Below are 12,128 nucleotides of genomic sequence, written 5' to 3' on the forward strand. Positions count from 1 at the left end.
AATGAGTGGTACCATTTTTTTAACACATGTGAAAATGAGCTTTTACACAAAATTGTTAAGAGGAGGAAATTTAAACTTAAGGCAATAGAACAAAGCATAAAAGAAATCCAAAATTTACTGCTACCATTTGCAAACCAGCAGGACTATAAAGATAAAACTAAAGAATTGCAGGATGTGATTAAAAAATACGATAGTGACATACAGACTAAAAAACAAAAGAAATTCAAAAGAGACGCTCTAGATTATAAAAACGCGCAAGTCTACAAATGGCAAGCCTCCATGGAGGAACCTAGTGAAAACCTCGATGACACACTCTTGGATGAAAATGAACTGAACCTGATGAATAATCCAGAAGACAGCTCCTTGAGAGACATCACTGATTTAATAGCACCTGATAGACCGAGGGAATTCATACAAAACACTGTTCACACACCTAGGGGTCAACAGGCGAGGCCTGACAACAGAAGGGTCAGATACCATGATGATGAGTACCAAAGGAGCCCTAACCCCCCTAGATGGAGGTCACAAAGCCGCAACAGAAACCCCCCTAGGTGGAGGTCACAGAGTCGCAATAGAAATTCCCCAGGAAGAAATCAGTACCCATATGATCCCTATTACAACCAAGGAAGAGATACGAGGGATTATGGGGATTTTCACAGAGGTGGCCACAACACTCGTCCACCAGGAAGATGGAGGCCAAGGACAGGCTATGGAAACCCTGGATGGAGAGGGGGGAATGGCAACCGAGGGGCTACCCAGATACGACCGTCAGGAAGAGGAGAAAGCCAAAGAAATCAACCGTACCAAGGTCAGGGACCTTATCCCAACCCATGGAACAACAGATCCTACAATCAGGAATTGGAGCAAACCCAAAGAGAAAACGCACCAGAGGGTGCAGGGGAGGGCAGAAGAAAACGCCAAAGGCAACATTAGGGAAAGGTATATTTAATCTCAGCAATATCCAATTAACCCAAGACGAGCTACACATTTTAGATTTAGGCCTTAAATATGCCCCAGAAAAAACTCTAGATCAATTCGAGGTCTTCATCGACCTCCAGAAATTCCTTAGAAAACTTAACCTACAAAAATTCTTTCTGAATAACACAGAGGAGAGTGCTATGGAAGTTTCAGAGTATATTCAAACTAGCTTGAAGAATAACTCCACATTTAATCCCAACACACCGGGCAACCAGTGTATAGGAGCGTTTAAAAAGATGGTGGAGGGGGATTTAAGGAAACTACAGAAAACATTTAAAAATAAAAATAAAAATGTGTGGAAAACTATTAAGGAGATTGGCAACAAAAATGAGGTTATTATCAGACCAGCTGACAAGGGGGGTGGATTGGTAATCCTAAATAAAGCAGAGTATGAGGAAGAAATGGAGAACCTATTGAGGGTTGAAAACACCTATAAAAAACTCAAAGGCAACCCGAAAGCGAGATACATCAAAAAATTGACTAAATATGTCAAAAAGGGTGCCACCATGGGGATACTCAATAAGAAGGAGGCAGAGTATCTGGTGTCTAACTCCACTAAAACTCCAGTGATCTACTACACTCCGAAGATCCATAAGAGACTGCTTAAACCCCCAGGTCGCCCCATTATAAGCGGGATAAACTCCATCTTTTCCCGTCTGGGGGAATATTTGGACACTTACCTACAACCGATTGTTAAAGAGGGGAGATCACATCTTCGGGACAGCCTGCAACTTATTAACGAATTGCAACATATTGACGAAGTACAAGATCTATTACTAGCTACTATAGATGTCAACTCACTGTACACCAGTATATCACAGAAAGATGGCATTATGGGGGTGGAAAAAGCACTACATCAAAGCACAGGGCTAAAGCAACAACAGATTAATTTCATTGTAGAAGGACTTGAAATGGCCATGAAATGTAATTATTTCTGGTACAACAGAACTTACTACGTTCAAACCAGAGGCGTGGCGATGGGGGCACGTTATGCCCCCAGTGTTGCAAATTTATTAATGGACTGTTGGGAAGAGGAATACGTTTACAATAGAAATATTCCCCATATCAAACTATACCGTCGGTATATCGATGATGTCATTATCTTGTGGGATGGGACGATCGACAGCTTCCAGGAATTCCTAGAGGAGCTGAACTCCAACAGATATGGCCTCACCTTCACGGGAAAATGCGATAGAGAATGCATAGATTTCCTTGATCTTCAGATTTTCAAAGACGGCTCAACATTACAGACCAGAACACATTTCAAATCAACGGACCGCAATGGATACATTCCATCAGCCAGCTGCCACCACCCTAGGTGGAAGTCAAACATACCTAAAGGACAAATGATGCGGCTCCGGAGAAATTGTAGTTCGATTGCAGATTACAAAATACAAGCCGACATAATCGTAGATAGATTCAAGGAAAAGGGGTACAAGGAGCAAAACCTGTTAAAATTGAAAGAAGAAGTTCTTAACATGGATAGGAACAACATGCTGGCACCTAAAATAAAGAACAAGCAGAATAAGCGAAATGTAGCATTCATCACAGGTTTTAACTCTCAATATAAGGATTTTGAGCACATAATCAAAAAATACTGGCCAATCCTACAAGAAGACCATGCTCTTACTAAAATACTGGGGAAAAAACCCAATTTCATTTACAGGCGTGCCCCTTCTCTTCGTCATCTCCTTGTGCATAATGTCATAGACCCACCAAAATCAGTCAATATATGCCCTGAACTTAAAGGTTTTTATAAATGCCAGAAATGCCTGCCTTGCAGAGTGAGCAAAAACCAACCGAGACGAAAAATGAGTTTCAAATCAAGAACTGACTTTAAAGAATACAAGATCAAAGAACTCATCACCTGCAGCACTACCCATGTGACGTATATCATCGAATGTCCCTGCCACCTACAATATGTGGGAAGAACCACCAGACCTCTTAAAGTGAGAATTCGTGAACATATAAATAGGATCAAAACAGGATATGACAAACATTACCTCTCACGCCACTTTAAAGAGGTCCACCACAAAGACCCTAGTGGCTTGATTTTTTACGGTATAGACCTCGTAAAAGACAACTGGAGAGGTGGCAATAAAACCACCGCCATCTCCCAGAACGAAACCAGTTGGATCTACCGTCTGGGAACATTGGCGCCTTATGGGTTAAATAAGGACATAGATTTAAACTGTTTCTTGGCAAACCCCTGAATTTGACCATTTAAAACGAGACATATGTACCATCTTTTACCAATCTGACTAACTCTGAGCACTATTCGTTTACTAGGCGAGATCTCCACCTCCAAATTAGCTCGTCGCCCCCCATTCTTTGACATACCGTATGGGATTTCACCAATTCTGCACACCCCCACCTTCTTTGGGGTGATACAGAATTTTATGGTTAGCTGGGTTATGTATCATACCACCCGCTGATATATATTTTTGTCCCTCTTATTTCAAACTCTATCTGACTGATGACCATTTAGCGGATATGGGGAGATTCACATTCATCTATGTGCACTTCTACTATAAATGTTGTCAATAGGTCATTTAGACCGTGCATCATAACTACACTTCTGCCCATCACCTAGAAGGTCTCTACTTTAATAAGAGAATAGTCCTCAATAAGATAATCTCTAGATATTTACCCTTTTGAGGTAATTACTAATATCTATATTACTTAGTAAGGATCACCATTAAGATCACTTTGGGAGCCTCTTCATATATTACTAGCTAACATTCTCCTTTGTTTGCTAACTAATTATCAATTATTATTCATCTTTTACCTACCATTGGACTGCCATGAGATTATGGTGGCTTTAATATACATTTTCCATATACACCTTTCATCTTTAAATGTAGCCACCTAAGACCGAGGGGATATTTCGTTCTCCAACTACTAGCCTATGATAGTTGGGCCCTGGTTCATATATTTGACCTTATCCCCCTAGAACTATACACCTACTTGTACCTTATACCTTATATTTCCCTCATTCAACCTTTATACAATTTCCTTTATTCAGTCTGTATATCTATACTTGCCCATGATTGTCCATTTAGGGCTCACTACAGCAGAGCAGGTTGCCTATTGTTATACTGTGACATTAGTAGTGTTTATAGATCTGCGCTCATATTGCTGACGTTTCATTTATATTATTGGCCTCATTTGGGACGCCGAGGCATAAATATGCAAATAGAACGATCCAAGGGCTCACCCCCTTTATATATGATTCGATGGGAAACCAATGCAAATAAACACGATTGGCTACCGCCGCTGGTGGGAGGTGTTTGCATAATGAAGTCGGCTATATGGGCAACCCTCTGCTGTATGCGTGCACCCGCTTCTGAAGACGTATCCGAACGAAACGTACGTAAAGCGGATACACGCATACACGCACGCACTTCCGGTTTCCAGCTGGTCGTTGGTGGAACGCACGCCGTTTCCAGGCTATTGCCGACACTTCCTGGTACACGCAGTGCGGCGCTAGGAGTTATGCTAGCTTTTGTTAGCCACTCCACCTGCTACTTCGGTTTTTAGTTTTTATCCTACATAGAGTACATTCCTTGCTCTATTGTTTTTTATTACCCAGTATTTTTATTTATTATTATTTTTACATTTTATACACTGCGCATGTCATTGCTAGTGTTAATAAATCAGCGTTTGATCAAACATACTACGCTATGCTAGTTCATTTGCTTTGTTGGAGGATTGCTGACCAATAAACGGTACCCCCATTCCTGAACCCGGAATTCCACCAATAAGGAGGAAAGGAAACACCAAGGACACCAGAGGAACCGTGGGAGATCCTAGAATCGTTGGAGGCATACTTCTTGCACTGTACCCCTGCAGGGGTTAGTGCCTCTGGTGAGTGGGGACCCAAAGGGGGAGCACCGTGATCACTGCGTGGAATTGTCACCAATGTTCAATTGAGCACCCACCTTTTTAGGTGCACCTTTACAAGCACGGATCCCTTCAATTCTTGGATGGACTTTATCCCTTGTTAAATCATTTAATTGGCACTTTGTATGAAGACTGTCCTTTATATTGCTTCACAGTTTTGGACTATTTTTATTTTCCATTTTTCATTTTTTCATTTTTTATCTTCTATACACTCAATATCTATGATGATTGATTGTCTCACTGTATTTTACTAATTGAGTTACTGTCTGCATTTATTATTATATTTCACTTCCCATATGTTTATGGGTCTTATGAGTATATTGCACCCACATAGTGGAAACACACACACAGGCTAGCGCTTAGCCTAGTAGTGATAGCACAGCTTGGGTTACTCGTATAGTGTACCACCTTTGGTTGAGTTCAGTCTTTACATGCTAGCTTCTGGTCACTGATATTACACTTACTACCCAGCATTTGTTGGTTTCCACGGTTTACTAACATTTACTTATTCACTTATTCACGTACCTCTTAGGGTCACTGTCTACTATATTTTAATATTTACACAGTTTATAAGTAGGGCAGCGCCACCACCCCATTCCATTTTCCATTTTTCTTACACCCCTTCCATAGACTCCCATGTTAAACGGTAATTCCTCAGGTAACTTTGGGGCCCCGCTACCGGCCGACCGTAGGTCCCCTGGACTCCTCCTATATATTCCCATGTTAAACGTAAGTCTAGTCATGGACACAGTGAGGCATAGGCATGCACATGGACACATTGAGGCATGCACATGGACACCCTAGGCTTATACTCAAGTCAATACATTTTCCCATTTTTTTGTGGTAAAATTAGGTGCCTCGGCTTATATTTGGGTCGGCTTATACTCGAGTATATAAGGTAGCTCTTTGAAGAGAGATAACAAAATACTGCAGATATATGTGCCCAGCTCAAATTTCATGAATTGGGTTTACATCCACTTTAAGCTTCTGTGTTCATCTTTATTACATACATTTGCTGACAAGCATTACTTCAGTAACAATGCAAGTTTGCATTCACTTGTTTATATAGCACTCATAATTTTCAGCAGGACTGTAAAGTGATTATAAAGGGATTTTTAACCGACGCTGGGGGGGGGGGGGGGGGGACGACGACGACTGACTGACACCGACATCACCAGTGACCAGTAATACTACTATACACTGTCACTGTACTAATGACACTGGCTGGGAAGGGGTTAACATCTAGGGCGATCAAGGGGTTTAAATATGTGCCTAACTATGTGTAATGTGTGTACAGTTTGCTGCTTTTACCAAGAGGTCTCTCAGTTATGCTACTTTCACACTTGGACACCCAGCTGTTTTAGTGGTGCTTTTCAGCTGCTAGCGGGCGCTTTTTACCAAAAAAATAAAAAGGTAAAAAGTACAGTTTTACAGCAATGGGCAGGGCGTTTTGGGAGCGCTAAATACAGTGCTCCTAACCCGCCCCACAAGAGCGCCGCCACAGTGTAAGTGACACACTGCAATGAATGGGAGGCGGTTTCCAGGCACTTTTCAGAGGCTATTTCCAGCGCTAAATTAAAGCGCCTGAAAACTCCCTCAGTGTTAAAGTAGCCTATATTTCCTTGACGGATCACCCCCTCTGTACAAAGCTTTGTGTTGTTTACCAACACAAGAGCTCTGGGTTGCGATTGCACATGCCCTAAACTCATGCCGCGTACACACCATCATTTTATGTGATGAAAAAAAAACGAAATTTTTAAAAACGTCAATTTAAATGACCGTGTGTGGGGGAAAACGTTGTTTTATGTCTTGTGAAAAACGACAAAAAAAAATTGAAGCATGCTTCAATTTTATGTGTCGTTTTTCAAAACGTCGTTTTTTGTTTCACGAAAATTGACCGTGTGTAGCAAAAAACGACGTTTTTAAACCCGCGCATGCCCAGAAGCTAGTTATGAAGCGAGCTTCAATGGAAAAAAAGTGGTGAACGTAACCTCGCTTTGCTAGAGCATTGTGAAAAAAACGATGGTGTGTAGGCAACTTCGTCTTTGAAAATTGAAGTTTCAAAAACGTCGTTTTTTACTTTACAGAAAATGACGTTTTTTTCCATCACATAAAGTGATGGTGTGTACGCGGCATTAGAAATAGGTATCGATGTATGGGTTTGTCACTTTGCCTACAATGGCCACTTGTTTGCAGTTCATTGCGGGGCGGGTGGTCACTAAATATTTAAACCTCCAAAAACAAAATCATGATAAACCAAGACAAATAAATTACCTGGGAATGGCCCCGGTGGTGGAAAATGATGTGGGGGAAGCTGTGGTGGGTTTTTAGGAGTGGGTGGTGGAAAGCCACTGGTGGTAGACATGGGTCCTAGCATCCCTGGTCCTGTCGAAAAAGAGATAAGGAATATAAAATTAGACCAAAATCCTACAAGATTTTTAAAGAGGTATGATGGACAAAATAAATTAGATCTAGGACAAATCATATTATAATGGCAGGTTTTTCAGAGTCCACTATGTAACATTTTTAATTCTGTTGAACCTTCCAGTAAATATGCTTGTACTTCCTTTAAAAGAAAAAAAGGCATATAGAGACCCGATAGGCAGTCTAAGTGCTGAATGGCGGAGTGCAAGTGGCAGGCTGGCAACACTGATGCCAATTGTAAGGCAGCAGCTTAGCGTTGTCCGTCTGCAACAGAGGTGCTGGTACTAGCAGGATCTCCAGAAAATAAACTTCAAGATAGATGAGAGCGTCCCCCAGTCATGCAGTTCCTCTCCGGAGGATGTATCTTCTGTTCTTAAAGTGGAGTTCCACCCAAAAGTGGAACTTCCGTTTTAAGGACTCCTAACCCCCTGACATGCCACATTTGGCATATCATTTTTTGGGTTTAGGTACCAGTTTTGACAGGTACCCAGCTCCCACTTCTGCTCGGGCCATCTAGGCATCTTGAGTGGAAGTTCTCCTCTCCCCTCAATATTCTGGGACATGTCACAGGTCCCAGAAGATTGCCCGGCCACCGAGAAGGTGCAGCCGCAAGCTGTCATTGCCGGGTGCCCACACTTGTGATGCCGGCACCAGAGAAAACCGAGGGAAAGAACAGAGAGCTAGGTGGCCACATCGCTGGAACGACCGCATCACTGGACCATGGGACAGGTGAGTGTGTGTTTATTAAAAGTCATCAGATACACTTTTTGTAGCTGCTGACTTTAAGGCCTGTTTCACACCTAGGCATTTTTAGTTTTGCAGAAACACACTACAGTCCATTTAACATGGTTTTCCATGGATGTAGTTCACATCTGTGCATTTTATGGAAAGGGCCAGGGTTTTTATTACTGTTTTTTGGTTCCATAGACTTCAATGGTTTATAGATGTGTATTGAAAAAACGCAAAATGCACCTGCTGCAATATGCAAACAGCAACCTGCACAAGTGTGAATCAGGCCTTAATAAAACACAAAACCCGAGTGGAACTTCGCTTTAAGAATTATAGTCCAAAATTGCGTTATACTGGTTCCTTAGCGACCAATGGTGTAATGTTATCATGTACCAGTACTTTTCTATACTGTATTGTATGGTTTTAGATCGGTATGCTTTATAACCTTAATACAAATTGTTGGAAAAGAAAACAGTTTAATAGATCTGTATATACAATGAGGAATTATGTCAAACATACTAAAAATTGATTTAATTTACATTTGTAAAACAAACAAAAAAAAATTTAAAAATACATTTCATAAAATAAAAGGTGATCTTTGGAATATATTACAGGACATTTGATGGAATTCATTTAGGAGACTTGGTTTGTGTTACAGCTTTGGCTATCAGTTTCCAGTATAACCCCTACCAGTGTTGCCAACCGTCCGTATATTCCGTATGTCCATGGTTGCGGGAATGTGCCAGTAAAAATAGCCGAGATCAGTTCGGCTTGGAACTGCGCATGAAAATTGGAGGCAGGGGGTGATGGTGGCTGCGGTGGCACTGCAGAGGGGGATGGAGGCAGGGGGAGATTGGAGGCAGGGGGTGTTAGTGGCCCAGCAGAGGGGGATGGTGCCACCGCAGAGGGTGGGGGATGGAGACAGGGGTTGTTGGTGGTACAGCAGAGGGGGATGGAGGCAGGGGACAATGGAGGCAGGGGGCCTGGAGGAAATTGGAGACAGGGGGAGATTGTGGCACCGCAGAGGGGGGTGATGCGACTAAAAAATTTGCCCTTATTATATATTGAAAATAACAAAAATATGTTTTTTTACCTTAAATCACATTGCTATTTGCCTAGCGTACTTGTTTGTAGCCTAAATACCGAAATTTGCACCTAAAAATGTAATTTAGTAACTTTTGTGAAATGCCAGTAAAAACGGGCTGTGCCAGTAAATTTTGGGTGTCGTGCCAGTAAATTTCAATCCGGTAGGTTGGCAACACTGACCCCTACCACACCCAGCATGCCTTAGTTTGATTAGCAAGCAGTAGTAAGGCTCCATGCAAACTGGAATTAAAAAAAAGGTATGTTTTCTTGGCAGTAAGAAATAGAGCATTTTTTGTACAAAGTTTAGATGAGTTTAGGAGAGCTTTACGGTTTTTTTTCTGCCAGTGTTGCTCAAAACAGAAACGCTGAGGTCAAAATATGCCTGTAATCATCCTAATGTACGTGGACACATAGGATACCATTCAGTAGTCTCTATAGGCAGAACACATAACTCCCATAGAAGCAACTTTTTTTAAGCTAGTGTGCATAGAGCCTAGGAGCGGACCATATCCAAGAAGGGGCTATGTTCTGTATTCACTTCAAGAAAAGGAGTTTTACAGGTCAGACAAAAATCCTACTTTCATAAGGCTACTTTCACACTGGAGCGGTGAAAGATTTGGCGTAAAGCGTTTTAAACCCCCGCTAGGGGCCGAATGGGGTTAATAGTGCCATTGCCAAAGCACTTTGGCAGCGCTGCCCATTAATTTCAATAGGCAGGGCGGTTTAGGAGCGGTGTATAAACTGCCCCAAAGATGCGGCTAGCAGGACTTTTTCTAGCGTCCTGCAAGCACACCACTCCAGTGTGAAAGCACTCAGGTTTTCACACTGGAGTGAAAGGGGAAATGCTTTACAGGCGCTATTTTTTGCGCTAAAACGCCTGTAAAGTGCCTCAGTGTGAAAGTAGCCTTAATGTACAGGGCGTATCAAAGAATATAACAAAATATGTAAAAAGGAAATAAAGGCTGTTTCTGGAGGGAGCTGGGGCAACTACGGGTTATATGTCTCTGAAGGGGGCTCTCTAGGAGGCTGGGAATTTTGCAGTGTCATTGTGGGAGAATGGAAGGCAATGCAGGGGATGGATATGCACTGTGGGACACCGTTTACACTCAAGGACCTATAGGTAGCTGGAAGCTCTGCAGCAATCTAGGAGCACTGTTGGAGGCTGGGCAGCACTGTGGGATGTTGAGGGGCACTGCAGCCCACTATGGAAGGCTGGGTTGCACCATGCCAGGCTACAGGATCTGTAGTTGGAGTGAGGTCCGGAAGGAAGGGGGCCAAAGCCTAACAGTGAGCTGTGGCTTTAGAAGTTGAGAAACACTGCTTATAAGGGTAAACTGCATGCCCCCCCCCCCCCCAGCACGGTTGATGGATCACTGCTGTCTTTCCATTTATGATCTGTCATACTAGGTATGTAAAACGGAAATACCAATACTTGCTTGTGGAAGCAAGAAGGGCTAAAACTGAATTTGACCTGGTCACTGAGGGCAGCAGGAAAACCAAAGACATCCAGCAGGAGCTGGCAAGAAGGGGGACAAGAAGGGGGGCATTGGCTGTGCTCTGGAAAATGGTGCATTAGCCAAAAGTGTCGTACCTGGAAAACCTACAATAAACCTTTAATGGAAAAAGTAGAGGATAGGCATGTGCCCAGGGCTCCCAAATAAAGACCACCACACAGAAGGTGACGCAGGCAGGGTTCAGGCACTCTACACAGTCTCTGCCCTCCCAGGCAGGCAAACTCTTTTAGCAGACTTCAGGGTGTAGGTCCTGCCAAATTAAGAATGGTAACAACAAAGCCTGGGGAATTCCCAGGAAAAACCCAAGCCTACTTACCAAACAGCTCGCAGACAACCAAACGAACCTGTCTAACAGTATGCGTTAAAAACAGGGGTTTAGACCCCTTTCACACTGAGGGTGTATTGCAGGCGCTATAGCATTAAAAATAGGGCCTGCAATCCACCCTCAAACAGCTGCTCCATTGTCTTCAGTGTGAAAGCCCTCGCGCTAGCAGGACGGTAAAAAAAAGTCCTGCTAGCCGCATCTTTGGAGCAGTGTGTTTACCGCTCCTCCACCGCTGCTGCCCATTGAAAATCAAGGAATTTCAGTGTTAATGCTATGTAGGCGATAGCAGGCATCAAAGTGAATGTTTGCTTTAAGGTAGGTTAGTTACTTTTGCTTGTCACAAAAAAACACAGCCCACTGTAATAAATTTGTGACCATTAGTAAAAATTAAATCTCACCTGGGGCTGGTGTGGCCTGACTCTGATTCTGCAGTGACCCAAGAAGCTGCTTGATCTTATCGGAGAAATCTGGCTGCTTCATCAGATCTTCTGGTTCGGCATTACCCTGGGCTCCCTACAAGATAGAAACAATTTTCCAAATTGGAAAGTGATAAATATACAAATAATAAAAAATGCAAAACAAACACTCAAAAGGCTCAATTTACTACAGGAAAATTGCAAGTGTAATTTGCCATAAGTGATTGTAAATGTAGTTTTTTTTATTAAAACAACAAACAATTTATAATTAAAGGGGTTGTAAAGGTAATTTTTTCCCCCTAAATAGCTTTCCTTACCTTAGTGCTATCCTCCTTCACTTACCTCATCCTCCCATTTTGCTTTTAAATGTCCTTATTTCTTCTGAGAAATCCTCACTTCCTGTTCTTGTGTCTGTAACTACACACAGTAATGCAACACTTTCTCCCTGGTGTGGAGAAAGCCTCTTGAGGGGGGGGGGGGTGAGCAGGAGTGTCAGGACACGCTCTTCTTTGCAGATAGAGAAAGGAGCTGTGTGTTAGTGGGCGTCCTGACACTCCTGATCACCCCCTCAAGAGGCTTTCTCCACACCAGGGAGAAAGCCTCGCATTACTGTGTGTAGTAACAGACAGAAGAACAGGAAGTGAGGATTTCTCAGAAGAAATAAGGACATTTAAAAGCAAAATGGAAGGATTAGGTAAGTGAAGGAAGACTGCACTAAGGTAAAGGAAGCTATTTAGGGGGAAAAAAATGTAC

At 42.5% G+C, this 12,128-nt stretch overlaps 1 protein-coding gene across 2 annotated transcripts in view; it reads right to left on the reverse strand.

The window, feature by feature from the left end:
* LOC120913492 (serine/threonine-protein phosphatase 1 regulatory subunit 10-like) overlaps positions 1-12,128 on the reverse strand; it is a 43,210-nt gene that overhangs the window by 9,054 nt on the left and 22,028 nt on the right. For both annotated transcript variants that reach the window (XM_040323458.1, XM_040323459.1), the window contains 2 exons: positions 11,358-11,472; positions 7,156-7,266 (listed from right to left, as the gene is read on the reverse strand). In XM_040323458.1, coding sequence (XP_040179392.1) covers positions 7,156-7,266; positions 11,358-11,472 — 226 coding nt within the window. The remainder of the gene's footprint in view (positions 1-7,155; positions 7,267-11,357; positions 11,473-12,128) is intronic.

Source organism: Rana temporaria, chromosome 9, assembly GCF_905171775.1.
Source record: "Rana temporaria chromosome 9, aRanTem1.1, whole genome shotgun sequence".
NCBI classification, from domain to species: Eukaryota; Metazoa; Chordata; class Amphibia; order Anura; family Ranidae; genus Rana; species Rana temporaria.